The sequence below is a fragment of the Suillus paluster genome (assembly GCF_016628075.1).
Source record: "Suillus paluster strain FC165 chromosome Unknown EDB91scaffold_32, whole genome shotgun sequence".
NCBI lineage: Eukaryota > Fungi > Basidiomycota > Agaricomycetes > Boletales > Suillaceae > Suillus > Suillus paluster.
This window is the reverse complement of record NW_024537592.1, coordinates 336803-353444: the sequence shown is the minus strand read 5'-3', so window position 1 is coordinate 353444 and position 16642 is coordinate 336803. Positions and strand designations below refer to the sequence as shown.

Sequence of the window (16642 nt, the reverse complement as noted above, 5' to 3'; positions counted from 1 at the left end):
GATTCCCATGGATCTATTGTCATGGTCAAAAGATGAAATTTGAGCGGTCACCTGGTCGATAACTCAGGACCTGGTGTTCACATTTATCATGATAAACATAGATCTATGACGAAATATTCACCCAAAATGCAAAAACATACAAAATTCGGACCGGTTGTCGGTACGCGCCAGGCTATATAAGATGTGAGCGGACACAAAGCACAGGCACAAACATACACCCAAACAGCCACGGCGCAATAGGTCATGACTTAGGAGTGACAGTAGGTGACAAGCTAAATCAATTCAAGGTTCTCCCGGGGTTCCGATGTCAAGACTACTTAGGTACATATGATAGTCCGATCAAATTCATTTGATCAATGATCGATCTTGTATCGTATTGCCCCAGCTGTTGCCCCAGGTTGCCCCTCGAGTGTATTGTATACTCCGGCCCTTCGGGCCTTGAGCCGGTCATCGAGGGACCTAGGCACTCCAATGCGCAGAAGCCTAGGACAGGCGGACAGGTGGCCAGGTGAAGGAGATGCGAGGAGATGCGCCATCTACATACTTTCTCGCAACCCGGAGCGTAGCGTTCGAAGTTAACGTTCAAGTGTTGCAAATAATCGATGAATAATCAACCGGCAATCAAAATCCATGCATGCTGACTTACGTACGAGCCACCGGCCGTGACCTTTCCTCAGCCTCACTCGGGCCAGGCCATCAGGATGATATTCAAGTCTTCCATACATAGAGCCTCAACAGTCTTTTCATCTGAGGTTCCACAGACTCTGCGAAAAAGTATGACAAAATTTCTCGTTGAACTATCGCAATCTCCAGAGTCTAGCTCAACACTTCACAGGATGCCTGTCCACCGTGTTACCCGTCGAGCTGGCCCACGACGAACACATACCTGCAGATGGAAATCGGTCGCATAGACCACTCCTCATCCTACACGGGTTTTTGTGAGTCTCGTTCCCTGTTGTCCATTTCCATCGCATGGTCATGAAGCGGACAGCGGTTCGAAGCGCAACTGGCAATCACTCTCCAAGGCGTTTATGCGCGACCTCGGCAGACCCGTATATACCCTCGTCAGTAAAGGTCTTACTCTGCGCAATATCACGACTGACCTCATACCAGGATTTGCGAAACCATGGATCTTCACCGCATGTTAGACCGATGACGTATACTCACATGGCAGCGGACGTCTTTAACTTTTGCCAGAAGCACTCGCTGCGCGATATATCGCTTATGGGACATTCTATGTGTGCTATCCTCTACTAGTCTACTGTGTTGAACAGCTCATTCTACGTAAGGGGCGGCAAGGTCGCAATGGCCCTCGCACTCCATCCCGAACTACCCTCTAACTTGCTCGCAGACCTTATAGTGTCTGACATTGCTCCAGTCAGAGCCAAAGCCTCACAGGATACCGTCCAACACATACATGCTATGGAAATAATAGAAGCAAACAATATTTCCACGAGAAAGGAAGCAGATGAAATAATGTCTAAACATGAGAAGGTGCCTTTAAACCACACTTGCACCTTCCGGTATGCTCATTATGCCTTCTAGGATCCGAACGTCCGAGCATTTCTGCTCACGAACCTCGAGATTACCAAGGCAAAGCCCTTGAAATTTAAGATCCCTATCGACATTTTGAAAGAGGGTCGACCAGAAATTGAATCTTTCCCTTACGCGCCTGGGGAGCGATCCTGGGATGGTCGTGCTTTGTTTATCAAGGGAAAGAAGAGCAAGTTCGTGTTAGCCATACAGAAACATCTATGTCAAGGGCTAACCGCTTTAGCAGATACATTAATCGTCACAACATCCCGTTAATCAATCAATTTTTCCAGCAGCATCAGTTGAAAGAACTTGATACAAGTCACTGGGGTAAGTACAACTATCATCCGTCATGAGCGTCTTAAATGAAGCTTTCGGTTCTGTCCAGTCCATGCTGAGCTGTAAGTTGTCCTCAAGCATCACTCTGTCTCTCATTAACCTCTTTCAAATTGGAGACCGAATGAATACAGGAAGCTCATCGTAGATTTCATCACCCAATAGACATATCTTGAACTGCGATCTACCAATATAAGACACCATTTACGCCATGCGTGTATAAGTTATATAAAGTGGTGACGGTCGGCTTGCGTTCTCTGAGCAAAATTTAAAGTTCTTGGAGCTTGATTGAAACTCTACACTTTGCTTGTCCCTGCACCCTCGCTTCCTCCATCGCTGTCAGGAGAAGGGTTCTCCTTATCACCCAACGCCACGGCAAGCGGATCTGGTGAGTCCTTCTCATGAGTGGATGTTTGCGCAGGATTCAAATCTTGATATTGCATCCTACAATGGGCGTCAGCAGATTTGAGCGACCGGGTAGATTTGACTTACCATTTCAACATTGTGTAGAAGGCCGCTCCTAGCAGAGAGCCGAGGAACGGACCGACCCAGTACTAAAAGGAAGGAAAGTTGAGCTGTGCGTCCGTGAATGATTGGTTTTGCTTACAACCCAGTGACTAGAGTAAGGAAAGCCAGTGACGACAGCAGGTCCGAATGCACGTGCTGTATTCATGGATGCACCCGTGTAAAAGACGGCCCATCTATGGAAAATAGCAACATTTCGACGATTGATATACGGCGAGGTGGCCGACTTACAGATGCCCAACGAACAGTGTTAGCCCAATGCCAATCTGGTGTATAATGTTCAGCGTTATTTGTGGTGAGATATATTAATCATCCGTACTGGTGCAAACGGAGTAACCTGGGATTTCTCAGCGGCAAGCATCAGAACGGCTAACACCAGCGCTGCGGTGATGAACATTTCGATGAAAACGCCTTGAGCTGAATTGATTCCCTGTTGTAGGAACGTGCTATCGCAAGGCGCACATTTCGTTAGGATCAACAAAATCAACAGCCACAACGACTTCTTACTTGACAGCCAACGGTCCAGGGGTCAACGCGAGCAACAGGGCCGACGCAGCAATAGCTCCAACCAGCTGTGCAATAGAGAACAACACAAATCTAACGGGGTTCACCACCCCCACGAGACACAGTGCGAGTGTGATATTGGGGTTGAAGAGGCCACCGGTGATCCTGTAGAACAACCAAGCAGAGACCAGAAGGCTGAGCCCCATGGACGTCGCGATGTACATCACATGTTCGATAGTTGTACCACTGGACGCGGCCTCGCCGTTGGCTGCCTGAATACCGCCGAGCCCTAGGAGTAGAAAGAATGTTGTCCCGACGAACTCGAGCGCAGCAGCCTTGCAATCCAGCCTGAAGGTGCTGAACATGCCGCGGGTGGAGTAACGAGACGGCGTCCTGGCTGTTGGAGACATGGTTTGTTGCGGTAAAGAGGAGTAATTCCTTCACTTATACCCCAGCGTGCGTGACATCACGATGATAGTATTCAGACATATTCCATTTTAGACTGATCATCGATCGGTGGCACTACCCACTAAGTTGGGCTCGGCAGGTGGTAGGCTGGTGTTGCTGTCGAGGCGAGTTAAACTCGATGTGAACTGGGCTCGCTTCGAAAATGACCAATTTCGTTTCAACTCGAGACTCAACTGAATCGAGTGATAACTCGTTGGGTTCGAGATTTACGATCGATTTCGTGTACTTCATATCCATACATCGTAATCCCCTGTGAATGGCCCCAGGCCCATATGAATATTTTCACTTGGCTATTCTTTGAATTGAGACCCTGGCTAGAGCCACTGGATCCTCAGTAAAAAAACTTAAATATCATGATAGCTCAAAACTGCTGCGAGCAACGTTTTTGACCCCATGTCATCGCAGCAGAATGCTGGCCTGTGGACATTTTCTCATCTCAGTCCTGAACAACCCTGTAATACACTTGAATTCTCGCCAAATCAGGCTATCTCCACTTCAAACTCCAAGTGAATCCTTTGAATTACTTCGGAACATTTCACCAGGTCCACCAACTCCTGCCCCTAGTGTGAATGGTGATGAAGGATTCTCACATTACTATCCAGTGCTGCAGGTTCCGTCTGCACATGTCAGCAAAAAGAACGTACATTCCCGCTTCTATTCTGTGTTGTTATGGATGTCCTGCCTGCTCAAGCTTCATCTGTGCCTTCCGAGCGCATATTTTCATCCAGCAAAGAGACCTGCACTCTACGGCGCAGCAACTTATCTCCGACCATGCTCGAAGCACTACAAGTCCTGAAGTTTATTCACAAGCTCAATTTTACAGAGGACCTGGTAGCTAACGAGTGGGACTACACAATATCTGAACCTGTAACTCCCAGAGGAGTTGACGAACTGATGGCTGCTGGGAATCTTCGCGAGCTTAACGAGTTGCTCCAGAATGCAAGAGATATTGATTGTAATTAGTATATATGCTGGTCGTGCACTAGTCACTTGCAAATAATCGTCGGTGGCGGCATGCAGAATCCCTAGCTTCTCGTTGGCTGGAGGTACACTTCGTTTCAGCTCGTCAGTGCCGAACTGTATCGATTTACCAGAATTTTCCACCTCGATTCGATTCACCTCGCGGCAACACTAGCAGGTGCTCTGTAGTCTCCTTGAAAATCAGAAACCCTTTCTTTTTGTTGTGCACTGGGTTCACTGGTAATTATGAACTATTTTGCGGCTCCCTAACGATAGTATTGAGAAAAGAAAATATGATCACAACAAGATATAAAATTGAGAAGTTGAGCAGACATCGCCAAGAAAGTCACCGATTAAGTACGCCGCACTCTCGCACACGGAAAACGGGCAACTTGAACGCACCTTTCTCCGGGACTAGAACTGCGAGAGAGGCAAGTTCGAATAGATTTTGTGGGAAGGTTTTGGTTTCGTCGAATTTATGTGTTCCTGGTCTTCTGCGCAGGATAGCAGGGAAGTTCGGGCCTACAGGTAGCTTTTGGTGCATACCCTCTAATTAACAGCACTTCTAACGCTTCCGAACTAGTTCTAAATTACAAAACCAGAAATTACAAACAAACCCACCAGCCACCATTTAAGTTAGGCACAATGTTGTACTTTGCGTTTCTTGCGCCATGCACCCAGCCTGACGATCAACTCGGCTGAGCTCTCCTCGGAGGATGGGTGCTTGGAGCATCAACGCCAGTTGGATTAGCCTGAGTCTCCGTTTTTAAACTTGAGCTTCTGATCGGGTCCTCTTTGGGGGCCAGCAGCACACAGTGAGACGATAACGTTTTGAAAGATGAACTGCCGGGAAAATATGTGTTCCAGGTTTGACAATCATGACTGGGTGGTGATTGATGGCAGATCGGTACCGTCTGGTGTCGGAAAATAACGTGTGAGGTCGCATTCCTAGACCGAGTATCGGCGAAGGCAAAATCGTGGCTGCGCAGTATGACCAAAGCGATACTGAAACGCCGGCAGATATGCGGGTACAGACTTTGCGCGACCAATTGAACGACCAAACAATACATACTGGGCAGATGAAAACGTCTCTTCTGTGCGGGAAGTAGCGGTACTTGCATAAATTCATTTGAGCGAGAGTATCGTCTCGGTCCAACATCAAGAAGAGAAGATAGAATTTGACATACTTCGAATCTAGCTGATGAAGGACTAGAGGATCTTAAATTTGAGGTATCGAAACTGCAGACGTGCTAAGAAAAAAACCGAGTAGTTAATATGGTAACCTCACACGACCATGGACCGCGGCTGAGGCTGTGAGCAAGGGGTTTCAATTGCCAGCTGATCAAGCATGACAGAGATGTGGTTCGACCAAGTTAGGTCACTTGTATGTGCATCGTCGGATGAGCGCAAGTCGCATGTAAAAAAAGAACTAGTTATGTGGGGACTTATGTGAGCAGACGAACGAATAGGAACAAACCGCTCCGCAAATTCTGGGAAGACGACTGGCCAGTGATAAGTATGCCTTGAGAGGACATGAGAGACCATGGAAAATCCATTATTATTAGGAAGGAACGACTACCTTCGTCTTCCTTCTAATGGTATGACTGCGGGCAAACTAGGGGTGCAATTTCCGGACAGAGATTTGGTCGATTTTGGCCCTCAAAAATGCTATTTTGCGGGGGTACATTGGCTAGAGCTTCAGGGGGCCTCAACTGCCAGACTCCGGTGACTATAGGAAAGCCAACGACGTAGAAGACCATTCGCACTCCAAGGGGGCTTTGACAATTTTGCGTGCTGAGACTACTGAGTGTCGCCCGATAACAAGTTGGGAAAACAATCACTTTCTCATCGGATCTCCGTATGTCCAGTACACGACTACGGAATTAAAAGTACCCCTCCTCCTGCTTTGAAGTGATCGACCAAGTGGTTAAATAAAGGTGACGAGATATAATACCACAGGGGTTTTCAGTGCACAGGTTCGAAGTCCCATTCTCTCGCGTGTCTTTGGGAAAAAGCTGGGTCAACATGCATAGTCCTGAGAAAGTGACGGCGACGCCAAAGGGCCGGCCCTAAACATCACATGACCCATCAATACTTCGCCGCGGTAACGAACAATATTGCCAGACGAATCACGATAATATGAGCATGGCTGTCCTATTATCTTCCACACGATGATGCTTACCTCTTGCTCATTATGCCTACGACAGCATATCCGTTGACCGCGGGATTCCACGACTATCGTTGGAACCCGGAGTGCACTGGTCCCTGAGCCGAGGCTTTAGGTGCGAACGTAGTTGGTTACGACGACATTGGATGACTGATGCATCGATGAAATTTGTGTGGCGATTAGATATGGCGCGTACGTAGCATGTTTGAAGTTAGTGGCATCTCACCTGCGTTTTGCCCTGACGCTCAGCATGACGAAATTTCTTCCTTTCGGCGAGGTGCATCGTTGCCGCTGCCGTCATGACAGCCTTGCACACCACCGACTGTGACACCCACTTTCAAATCACGAGTCCGAGCGAAATCGACATATAATACTGAGATGTTAAGCGATCCGTCTCTTAACTTCCCATTGCCTCGTTCTACATACTACTCATCTCGACATTCACGATATGGATTCGATGACCTCTATAGCTCCCGCCCGCTGCGTATCCTCTATGACAGAACCCTCACTATGATCCGGTTTCTCGTGCTTCTGAAGAATGGTTTCTTGACGGAGTGCGTCTTGAAGAGCCCGAAATCACCGCATTTATGAGCGGGAGCTCACTGCAGTTTGCTATCCTGATGCGGATGCGTTCCGTCTCCGAGTCTGCTCGGGCTACATGAACTGGTTGTTCAATATAGACGATGTTGGATGCCGTCGATGCATGGGAAATGCGTGAATGCTGCATGTCTGCGCTCCGCGATCCCGTCAACTTCCCCACGGAAAAGATTGGTGGAAAGTTGTGCAAATCGTACGTCCGTTCATTCTCTTGCACACGCTCCTTCTGACAGTCTTTATACAGTGCTAAGGTACTTCAGCCGCTTCAGGGAGACGGGTAGCCGCGGCTGCACCAAGCAGTTTATTCGCAAATGGATTTGTTCTTCATTGCTGCAGCTAAGCAGGCGGAAGACCGTGCCAAGGGACGTATCCTTGTTCTTTTAATCTTTTTTTTTTGTTTCCAATTTCTGTCTATTGGGGTAAAGTACCCTATGTCGGACAGTACTAACTAGTCGATAAGGCCCCTGCCTTTTCTACTTCTCTGGACTCGCGAATGCCCCGAGGTGAGGTTAGCCTCACCCTTTAATCTTACATCACTGTTAGGCGAGACAGGATTGGCATTTAGCCTTCCTTTTCCTTCATCGAATACGCGAATCGGATTGATCTCACTGACGAAGTGATGTCTCATCCAGTTATTATGGTCATGGAGGAGGCAATTAACAATTTTGTTGCTTGGTCTAACGTAATGCCACATTCTGCTGTCGAACGCTGTGGCACTACTGACATTAATGCTGACAGGATATATTCTCTTACAACGTGGAGCAATTTCGCCACGACACACATATGATTATCGTCGTGCTCATGCACAGACGAAGCCTGGATTTGCGAGGCGCTGTTGACTACGCTGGCCTGATGTGCAAGGGTGTCATCCAGCGCTTTGTATCGTGGGTAGAAGAACTTGACAGGTAGGTGGCTATCTATGTCGAAGGGCTGCAGAACTGGATTGTTGGTTCATGGCACTGGTCCTCGCGCTATTTTTGGGAAGATGGGCGGGACCGAATCATCAAGTTATTTCCCAAACGGCCCTTGTAGAGTAGTTCATCAGTTTCTCTAAATGAGATGGATTATTCCCCACACTTCACAAAACTAACTGCAACGACTTGCGTAATAGAATGCTACGCCACTTGCGTATACACCTCATGCACCGCCTTTTGATTTCGCGTGTTCCGTTCGTGCTTTGTCCCGATAGTTTATGCAAATAAAAGTGTTCATTAGAAGTTACAATCTTAGAGCGAGTCCTATTGGTGAAGGTCAAATCGTGGCTGCGCAGTATGGCCGAGGCGATACGCGGGCGGATGGCAAATACAGCCTTCCCGCAGCCAGCCAAATGATACATACTGGGTAGATGCGGACTTTACTTGTGTGCGAGAAGTAGCGGTCCTCGCATAAGTCCATCTGAGCCAGATTCCCGTACTTGGTCGGCCGCCAAGGAACGGAAGAATGTACATGCTTCGAGTCTAGCCGATGAAGGACTAGTGCATTTGGTTTCGAGGTACATACATAGATGCCATGTGTTCAACCTGTGCAATGAAAGAGTAGCTTACGAAGGTGCAGACGTTTTAGAAAAAAAAGTTGAGTGGTTAGATTGCGATATGGATGGGTATCCGAGTAGCCTCGGTGCTACTGCCCTAAAGCATACATAGCAGGCCAGGATGACGTAGAATAGAGCGGCATTACTTCGCGAGGGCAGAAGATCCGAGTCGGCCAAAATACAATTATCTGGTATTGCAAAAAGAAGATGAGTGGTCAATCTACATGTGCTAGTAGAATTATGAAATGAATGTCGTTAACGCCATCCGCAATAAAATGAAGCCACGCGGCGACAGATGAAAAACGGTATCACATCCCCGTCATTGAGCGGCACTTCCACTCCTTCGAACACTTGGCAGAGCTGCGCCGGCGGCTAGAAGCGGCGTCGATGACATAGATGCACTTGGTGTGGTCACATCCCCACTAATGATGTCCTGTATAGCAGCCTCCAATGCGTCAACTCGATTCGACATTTGCATCACTGTGACATGGTTCAATCTGTGGGTTGACTGGCAGGTCACAGGGGATTGAAAACGCACTGTGATCAAGAATCTGAGACGACATGGCATCGAATTGGGTATCTAGTTGTTCAAGTAGCGTTTCTACCTGTAAACACCATGAGCCGTCACTTGCCATTTTTGAGGCTGCGAGAGCATAAACTTGGAAAACGCACGAAGGCCGTTAGTTCATGGGGGCTAGATATTTCGCCAGGATTAGTGGCGATGGCCTGCTTCGTCGGAGTTTTGGAACCCGAAGTAGACGGTTGTGGTGAAGCCCTTGCTGGCGTTGATGCAGGAGTAACTTTTAGTGGGAGAGCTGTCGACGGCATTATGCAGGCAGGATCAGTTCAAGGTGGTGGAACTTCCAGCATCAGAGGGTTGTATTACGTAAAAGAAAACCCTGATTCGTAAACGGTCCGCCCTGGTCCCTTGCCGGAATTTGAGGCCTGAAAGTTGAAATACCCATGTTCGACAGGTCTTTCTTTGTCCGGACGACCTACACCGCCTCGAATGTAACACTGCCTAGCGTGGTTTCCACAACTTATTGGGCGTTTGGACAAGCTTTGCGGAACTGAGAAGACAGACATCTAAATATTGTGCTAGTACTGGTCAAGATTCAAGAAGAGTGGCCAAATCAGATTATCAGTGATAGGCTCACGGTCGGCACTCTCCTCGTCAAATATTACTGTTAAGTTCTTCTGTCGCGTATCAGCAAACCGTGCAGATATATGTCGCAGGTGGAACACGATCCGTCCCCAGCGGCCTATTTTAGCTTTCTTCATTCAAACTGAATGCGAACGGAAGGTAAGACTCGGGTGGCGCAGCGGATTTTTGCGCTGATCATGATTCATGACTATAGCTTTGTCAGGGACTCAGGGTGATCATCTGAATTCAATGCTCATTCACGGAGCATCGAAAAATCACACCTCTTGACCGGTCGACATCTTGCAGCCTCTTGCTCAAGTTGTGGCGCTGCCCCGCTGAGTACAACTTAGCGTTTGCCACGTTTAAGAATTGGGTCGATCGCAACTACCCAAGAGCACAGACACTTCGTACATCAAGACAATAGATCACGATCCAAGATGAGTACCTTCGAAACCATACGTGTTCCGACTATGTCATTCTACCACTTCCGATCACATGCGGATTTTATCGGTTCCGGAACCAGGACTTCAATGCTTTACAAACCGCAGTCTCATCAAGCTTTGGTCCGTGGACCTTGTTAGGTATTACTGGCTAGAAGCAACATCTAGGTGTCAAATTCGCCGGTAATCCGTGGATGCGTTCCGATTTGGGGCATGATGATGAATTATGCGGTATCCTGATACGGCGCGTACGTAACATTTTTGAAGTACTCGGATTAGATCTGAACTATTTCGTGCGCATGTTGCCTGCCCTTACGCCTGGCCTGCCGTCATGACAGATGTACAACACCGCGTTTTCTTGCGGGGCCTGAGCTGTGATCCCCCGCAAGACTTCTAAGCTTCCAGAGCACCGATCCAAGCCAAACGACCCGTCCACTATAAAGACACCACATGTTTCAACTGTCTCTTGACTTGTGTCTCCCCTTGTTCCATGGCTCCTACTGCAAGCTTCACCAGGACTTGCTCTGACTTCGAGCCCGCAGGATTTATTTTACCTGACCTTGTCAGCGATTGTCACTATCCTCTGCGACTGAATCCTCACTGCTATCCGGTCTCTCGCGCTTCTGAGCAATGGCTCCTTAATGGAGCGCGTCTGGTAGAGCCCAGAATATCTAAATTCATGGGATTGCATGCAGGTGAACTCACTGCAGCTTGCTATCCTGACGCGGATGCTTTCCATCTCCGAGTCTGCTCGGATTTCATGAACTGGTTGTTTAATATGGACGACTGGCTCGACGAGTTTGATGTCGACAGTACATGGGGAATGCGTGAATGCTGTATTTCTGCATTTCGCGATCCAATACACTTCCGGACGGCAAAACTTGGTGGAAAGATGTGCAAATCGTACGTTGATTTATTCTATCACACTCCCTCACTTTCCAATACGGCCATTAGGTACTTCAGCCGCTTTAGGAAGACAGGCGGCCCCGGCTGCACCGAGCGATTGATCCACACAGTGGACCTGTTCTTCATTGCTGTAGCTAAGCAGGCGGAAGATCGTGCCAAGGGACGTATCCCTGATCTTGAATCTTACATCACCATGAGGCGAGACACGAGCGGCTGCAAGCCTTGCTTTGCTCTCATCGAATATGCAGCTCGGATTGATCTCCCCGACAATGTCATGTCGCATCCAGTTATCATAGCAATGGAGGAGGCAACCAACGATCTCGTTACTTGGTCGAATGTAAAGCCTCATTCTGTCGTCGATTTCTGGGGCACCGCTGACATCATTGCGGACAGGATATTTTCTCGTACAACGTGGAGCAATCTCGCCGCGACACACATAACATGATTGTCGTACTTATGTGCACACAAGGCCTGAGCCTACAAGGTGCTGTCGACTACCTTGGCCAGTTGTGCACGGGTACCGTCCAGCGCTTCGAAGACAACCGTGCTATCCTCCCCTCATGGGGAGAAGAACTCGACAAGCAGGTGGCTATCTATGTCGAAGGGCTGCAGAACTGGATTGTCGGTTCACTGCACTGGTCCTTCGATTCCACCCGCTATTTTGGGAAGGATGGGTGTATTGTCAAGCGAGACCGAGTCATCAAGCTACTTCCCAAAAGGCCTCTGTAAAGTCGACTTCTATTGCATCGGTTTCTCTAGGTGAGATCGTTTTCATCTCTTTCATGCACTGCACATTTTCTAACTGTGCCTTGTCGTAGAATGCTACATCATCTGCGTCTTACCATAAAGCTGGATAATTTTCTTCGGATCCATAACATTCCTAACATCCCACCTACCTTACTCACAACGGACCTTCGTAATTTTCTACGCTTTCGTGGTTCTCATACAGCGCCTTGCAGTTTGATATTCAGTTCGTGCCCTTGTGCGCCTTTGTACTGCTGTTCATGTACCACCACTGTATGTGGGATAGTCTGATATACCTTGTGCAAATAGAAGTTGTTGTGGATACCCACAGGAATAACCTGAAGGCTGGTACTGGTACCACCGCTCCTCTATCGTGTCTACTTCTCCATCTACTTTGAATCAGGGCTCGCCGCAGTGATCAATAACATACTGCTTCGCCCTTCTCTGCTCGGTGCCCCCGACGCCATCGACGCTCTCAGGGGTTACTTCATCCAAGTTAGTCTAAAGCACTATTAACAAACACAGCTCCCCTGGCGAAGTCAAAGGGCTCACCCTGCCACGGTCAGCACCTGCCTCAATCAACATTACTGCGGCTTGTGCATGAGCCGAGTCCATAGCGAGATGAAGGGGCGTATTGCCTGAGAACGGCATGTTGATCTAATCTAATCAATAAAAGCTACGATGGACCCACCTATCCGATCGCCCGTGTTCAGTCGTGGTTTGGCAGTCGTTGAGCCTTCTGGAGGCTTAAGTAGGAGGGCAATGAACCCTGTAGAGCCAGTCGTTGCCGCTCGATGCCTAGAAGGTTGAGTGATAAACAAGTCGATTCCGTGCTAGCTTTGAATGCGATGAGATGATCTCACAAGGGCATCTGGTTCGCCTTATCTTTGGCGTTTATCTAGTGACCGCTCATTTGATGACTGCGAAGTACCCTCGAAGAAATCACATACGTCTGCTCCCCTTTCTATCAGGAACCTCCCGATCTGTAGATGTAGACGCGATTAGTATATACAAGTTCATAATACCAACGCCCACATACGTCAATACGGGACTTTGATGCTGCGTAGTGTCTGAGCAGCTCCAGTCAGACCAGTAAAGACAATCTCGAGCAGGAACATCACTGACAGAGGGGTAATTCCCTTGTCGTTCTTTCTATTTACATCAGCCCCAGCACCCACTAGCTCTCGAACGACATCTTCATGACCTGCGCTTACTAGACTCGGAGAGCATGAGTTCAGACTATGATTTGCATACTCAGACAACCATACCAGCTATGTGCAAGGCCGTCCAGCCACTCTCATCCACGTTGTCTATTACGTCTGAGTTCTTCTCTATGAGATAGGACGCAATCTCGGTCGAGCCGCTCGACGCGGCCCAATGTAGTGGTGTCCTACCATCCTGGGGGCACATGCAATAGGCGTTTCAAGTCATCGAGAAACGAGGCTAGCTGGCTCACGTCATCGACAGTATTCACAAGCTTTGGGTTCTCTTCCGCCAACGCGCGAACAAGGGCAGGTTGATCTGGAAGATGGAAGGTCAGACGTTAGTAGGGGGGCAGGTACAGTGAAAGCGCACTTTTGTGAGCGGCAGCGTGTATTGACAGTGACATCTTAATCACCTAGTGGTTATGAAGCAGAATGGACTCAATAGAGAATTTTGGTATGATTACGCGGCTAACTAAAGCTATAACTCCTAACCCTATGCTATGGTCTCGAGGATATATCTGGGATTATCACTTGTCAGATGGCGTTTCACCAAGGTCACGGGCACATATATGCTATGATATGGTGTCAGATGGTGTCCTATAGCTACAGGCAAACCTTGACTGGAAAGAAGCCCAAAATTCCATCTGTACATTTTGTACGGTCGGGGGAAGGGAATACTGGTATAGGCCCATCTGTAAGTAAGTAGCAGATCTTGCCACGAAAGACATCGCATATTGCTAGTTGCGTGAGCAACGTACGTACGACTGCCGTGAATATATAATTGAGGGAAAAGAGCAGTGCCCAGGGGACTAAAACCCTTTGGCATTCACAACACAACAGACCGCCACATAGATGAGCTCGAGCACAATGCGCGCTGCTAACGACTTCATACGGGCAAATTGAGCATGGACCTGTTCAAGACGTTCAGTCGACGATATATAGATTTTTGCAATACAACGGTCAACCTGCCCATTTTACCGAACGAGGCAGGTCGTCCCTTCTGACAGAAAAACGTCCGATGGCGGAGAGGATAATACTAAGACAGACTAAGACTAAGACGCGTCCGCAAATGGAAAAACTAGAGTGATGCCCTTGCATCAGTCTTGATTCTGCTTGGCGGCCTGCATGGATGGACTCCAAAAACCAGGCAGACGACTGTAGACTGTGGAACGTGGAAGAAAGCATTCGGAGTTGCAATGCTGTTGCATTCCGCCAAGATTCCGCGGATGTATCGCAATGATGACAAATTCCAGCGTTACAAGCCTTTCGGTTTCTTCGGAATGAAGTATTTGGAATGGGCGCGATGAGCCTGAGGGCAACCTTTTTGGCCGGTGATTCCTGGAGACCATAGGAAACCATCGATCCTTTGACAAACTTTGTGCAACCTGCAGGCGATTAAACTCCGGACTACAAGTAGTAGTACTCCTTGGGCCCCATCTCCAAGCTTCGAAGTTCCACCATCAGTCTTCAATTGAGCACCTCAGGCTGGTCTCGATACTAAGAACAGCTTACGACGATCTCGTTACCATTCCCGGAAGTCTTTGCCGATTCTGCCTTGTGGTTCTAGCGTCAAAAACGCTAAAGCACGAGAGTGCTCCGATTCGCGTCCCGATGATCACTTTGTTTCATATTTTTCCGAAGTCCGTTATAATAGCCTGGGATAGCGGCTACTCAAGAGGAAGAAAATCACTTGCGAAGCTGGATGACTTTAGGTTCCAGAACAACCTCTGGTCACCCTGGCATCGCAGGGGCGGAGAGTTACTTGTCTATCGAAATCAGAGGGCCAAGTGTTTGACCGCAAGGTGAAGTATTCATAGTCAATCTTGCAGCCTAAGGGATCTGACCTGTTCTCAGCTGAGATCAGCCGGAGAATCAGCAATGCTCACCTGTAAATCAGGTGTCGATTATTCCTGTCGGACTACGAGACTGTGCTACCTTCGTCACGGACGTCGGAGAGCGTCTCGCTACCGTGAGGTGTAGTCAATAGTGCACTTTTACAAACTGCTGATGCGTCCACTGTGCAACCATGGTGGTGTGTCTTCTTTGCGATAACCTCCAAGCTGAATAGACCACTCAGATCCCCGTCGATGCCGTTTTCCGAGGGCCTTGGTGACCAAGTAGAATATCGAAACAAGATTGCTTCATGAACAGCTGCCGTCAGTGCGCGTGAGCTGTTGTAAGCGCCCTGATAGCGTTGGGTGTTGATTTTACCACGCATCACGTATGGGGCCAATGCGTTGTCTTTCGCTTAATTCTGGATTTCATCCAGTGGTGTCCTTTAACTTTCGGGAGTGTTTTTGTTCCACAGCTTGCAGTGGTCCTTGGCCGGGTCGGGGGGTGGAAATCGTCATGGAAGCCATGTACCAAATCCCGACATGGCACGCTTGGCCATCGTCCTTTTGACCGAGTCATACTTTCGGCACCAGAAATTCGATGGTCCTCTGGGTTTTAGTAATCCTGCACGCGCACTCGGTGGCCAATATTGACATTCGTGGATGACACGCTCCGTTGAAGGCCAAGGCCACTGCCAACTGACACATATTCTATGGATGTGGTTGTGTCTACCGACCAATGGTATTTTCACCATCCCGACGCTGGCACCCCACCAACCCACGAGGCTGGACTCCCCTCCAAGTGGAATTCGGAGGGCTGTAACGATGACCCTCCTGGCAAGCTCACTCAGCATATATATATCGGATTGTAGGCTTGTAAATGTACCAACAAAAATACACGGCTCCCTCAAAAACTCCAGTCTCCTCGAGGTATAACCGTTGCGACTGTCGCTTTAATACTGCTATTCGATGTCCAATTACAACCATTCAGGCAATGGATCATCTGGCTCATCCCAGACTGTAAGTTCTCGATATTTTGACCGTGCGTCGCTGCGACTCAATCGGCGTTTTGCAGAGGCCCCATTCTCTTGGAGAGATGTTCCTCTGCAAGTGGAGTGAACTATATGGCTTACATTGCGGCCAATTGATTCGCGGTCACAACCTCTCTGCCCATCTACGTCAATATCACGGGATTTATGGCTCGGATACATTGCGCTTTGAGTGCAAATGGGAGGATTGTAGTCGGGTGGTGAATAGAGAGAGCATGACGAGGCACGTTGAAGAGACTCACATGAAGATCGTATACTCCTGTGACTGCGGGAGGACGTTCTCCCGCACGGACACTCTCAACAAGCATAAGCAAAGTTGCTCAAGTCCAAACTAAACGGGGAGCCGCTATCATGGGTAGACGCTGGCGTATGCCCAGTCTGATTCGAAGTTCTTACTCGACTCCATACAGTGGATCTTATGGTATTTATTTGCTATGTCATAACTCCAGTTAGTACTTCTGTCGGTTTATGTAGCTTATGATCCGATGCACTTACTAGTGTCCTCTATGTTTAATTACCTCTATGTTATTTACCCTGGTGGAAATATATGTCCAAGTATGTATGAAACTATCAAATAGCAAGTTGGTAGCGGGTTCGTCAATTCTCCAAGCTAGACATGCTTGCCTTCAAATGGCGTTGGTCTGTTTGGTAGGTTTTAAATGTATGCTCTATCGTGAAATTGTGTCCAAGTTATCCAACGC

The 16642-nt window shown here is 48.3% G+C and overlaps 7 protein-coding genes across 7 annotated transcripts; 3 read left to right on the top strand and 4 right to left on the bottom strand.

Moving 5' to 3' along the window:
- Positions 1–607: 607 nt before the first annotated feature.
- On the top strand, positions 608–2314 carry EDB91DRAFT_460878 (alpha beta-hydrolase). The gene is made up of 9 exons (XM_041327342.1): positions 608–774; positions 836–938; positions 992–1064; positions 1114–1238; positions 1290–1494; positions 1546–1727; positions 1781–1863; positions 1922–1934; positions 1989–2314. The coding sequence occupies exons 1-9, from the start codon at positions 702–704 to the stop codon at positions 2032–2034; spliced, it is 903 nt and encodes a 300-aa protein (XP_041176409.1). The 5' UTR covers positions 608–701; the 3' UTR covers positions 2035–2314.
- Positions 2166–3308, bottom strand: EDB91DRAFT_1054543 (aquaporin-like protein; the record flags this gene model as incomplete). Its single annotated transcript, XM_041313834.1, has 6 exons — positions 2166–2313; positions 2362–2423; positions 2477–2570; positions 2626–2660; positions 2714–2840; positions 2902–3308. 6 exons carry the CDS (start codon positions 3306–3308, stop codon positions 2166–2168), a joined length of 873 nt encoding a protein of 290 aa, XP_041176408.1.
- Positions 3309–7709: 4401 nt separating this feature from the next.
- On the top strand, positions 7710–7999 carry EDB91DRAFT_1249347 (uncharacterized protein; the record flags this gene model as incomplete). Its single annotated transcript, XM_041323064.1, has 2 exons — positions 7710–7772; positions 7829–7999. The coding sequence occupies 2 exons, from the start codon at positions 7710–7712 to the stop codon at positions 7997–7999; spliced, it is 234 nt and encodes a 77-aa protein (XP_041176407.1).
- A 941-nt stretch (positions 8000–8940) lies between these two features.
- EDB91DRAFT_1249346 (uncharacterized protein) lies at positions 8941–9449 on the bottom strand (the record flags this gene model as incomplete). The annotated part of the gene is made up of 3 exons (XM_041323063.1): positions 8941–9101; positions 9160–9226; positions 9294–9449. 3 exons carry the CDS (start codon positions 9447–9449, stop codon positions 8941–8943), a joined length of 384 nt encoding a protein of 127 aa, XP_041176406.1.
- Positions 9450–10326: 877 nt separating this feature from the next.
- On the top strand, positions 10327–12041 carry EDB91DRAFT_460764 (isoprenoid synthase domain-containing protein). Its single transcript, XM_041327341.1, has 4 exons — positions 10327–11108; positions 11160–11448; positions 11505–11870; positions 11930–12041. Exons 1-3 carry the CDS (start codon positions 10696–10698, stop codon positions 11838–11840), a joined length of 1038 nt encoding a protein of 345 aa, XP_041176405.1. The 5' UTR covers positions 10327–10695; the 3' UTR covers positions 11841–11870; positions 11930–12041.
- Positions 11935–12939, bottom strand: EDB91DRAFT_1289290 (ankyrin repeat-containing domain protein; the record flags this gene model as incomplete). Its single annotated transcript, XM_041324825.1, has 6 exons — positions 11935–12356; positions 12408–12493; positions 12547–12653; positions 12719–12753; positions 12806–12838; positions 12895–12939. Coding segments are annotated over 6 exons (408 nt in total), but the record flags the coding sequence as incomplete, so codon positions are not given.
- A 40-nt stretch (positions 12940–12979) lies between these two features.
- Positions 12980–13223, bottom strand: EDB91DRAFT_1002465 (ankyrin repeat-containing domain protein; the record flags this gene model as incomplete). Its single annotated transcript, XM_041312253.1, has 2 exons — positions 12980–13068; positions 13124–13223. Coding segments are annotated over 2 exons (189 nt in total), but the record flags the coding sequence as incomplete, so codon positions are not given.
- Positions 13224–16642: the final 3419 nt, after the last annotated feature.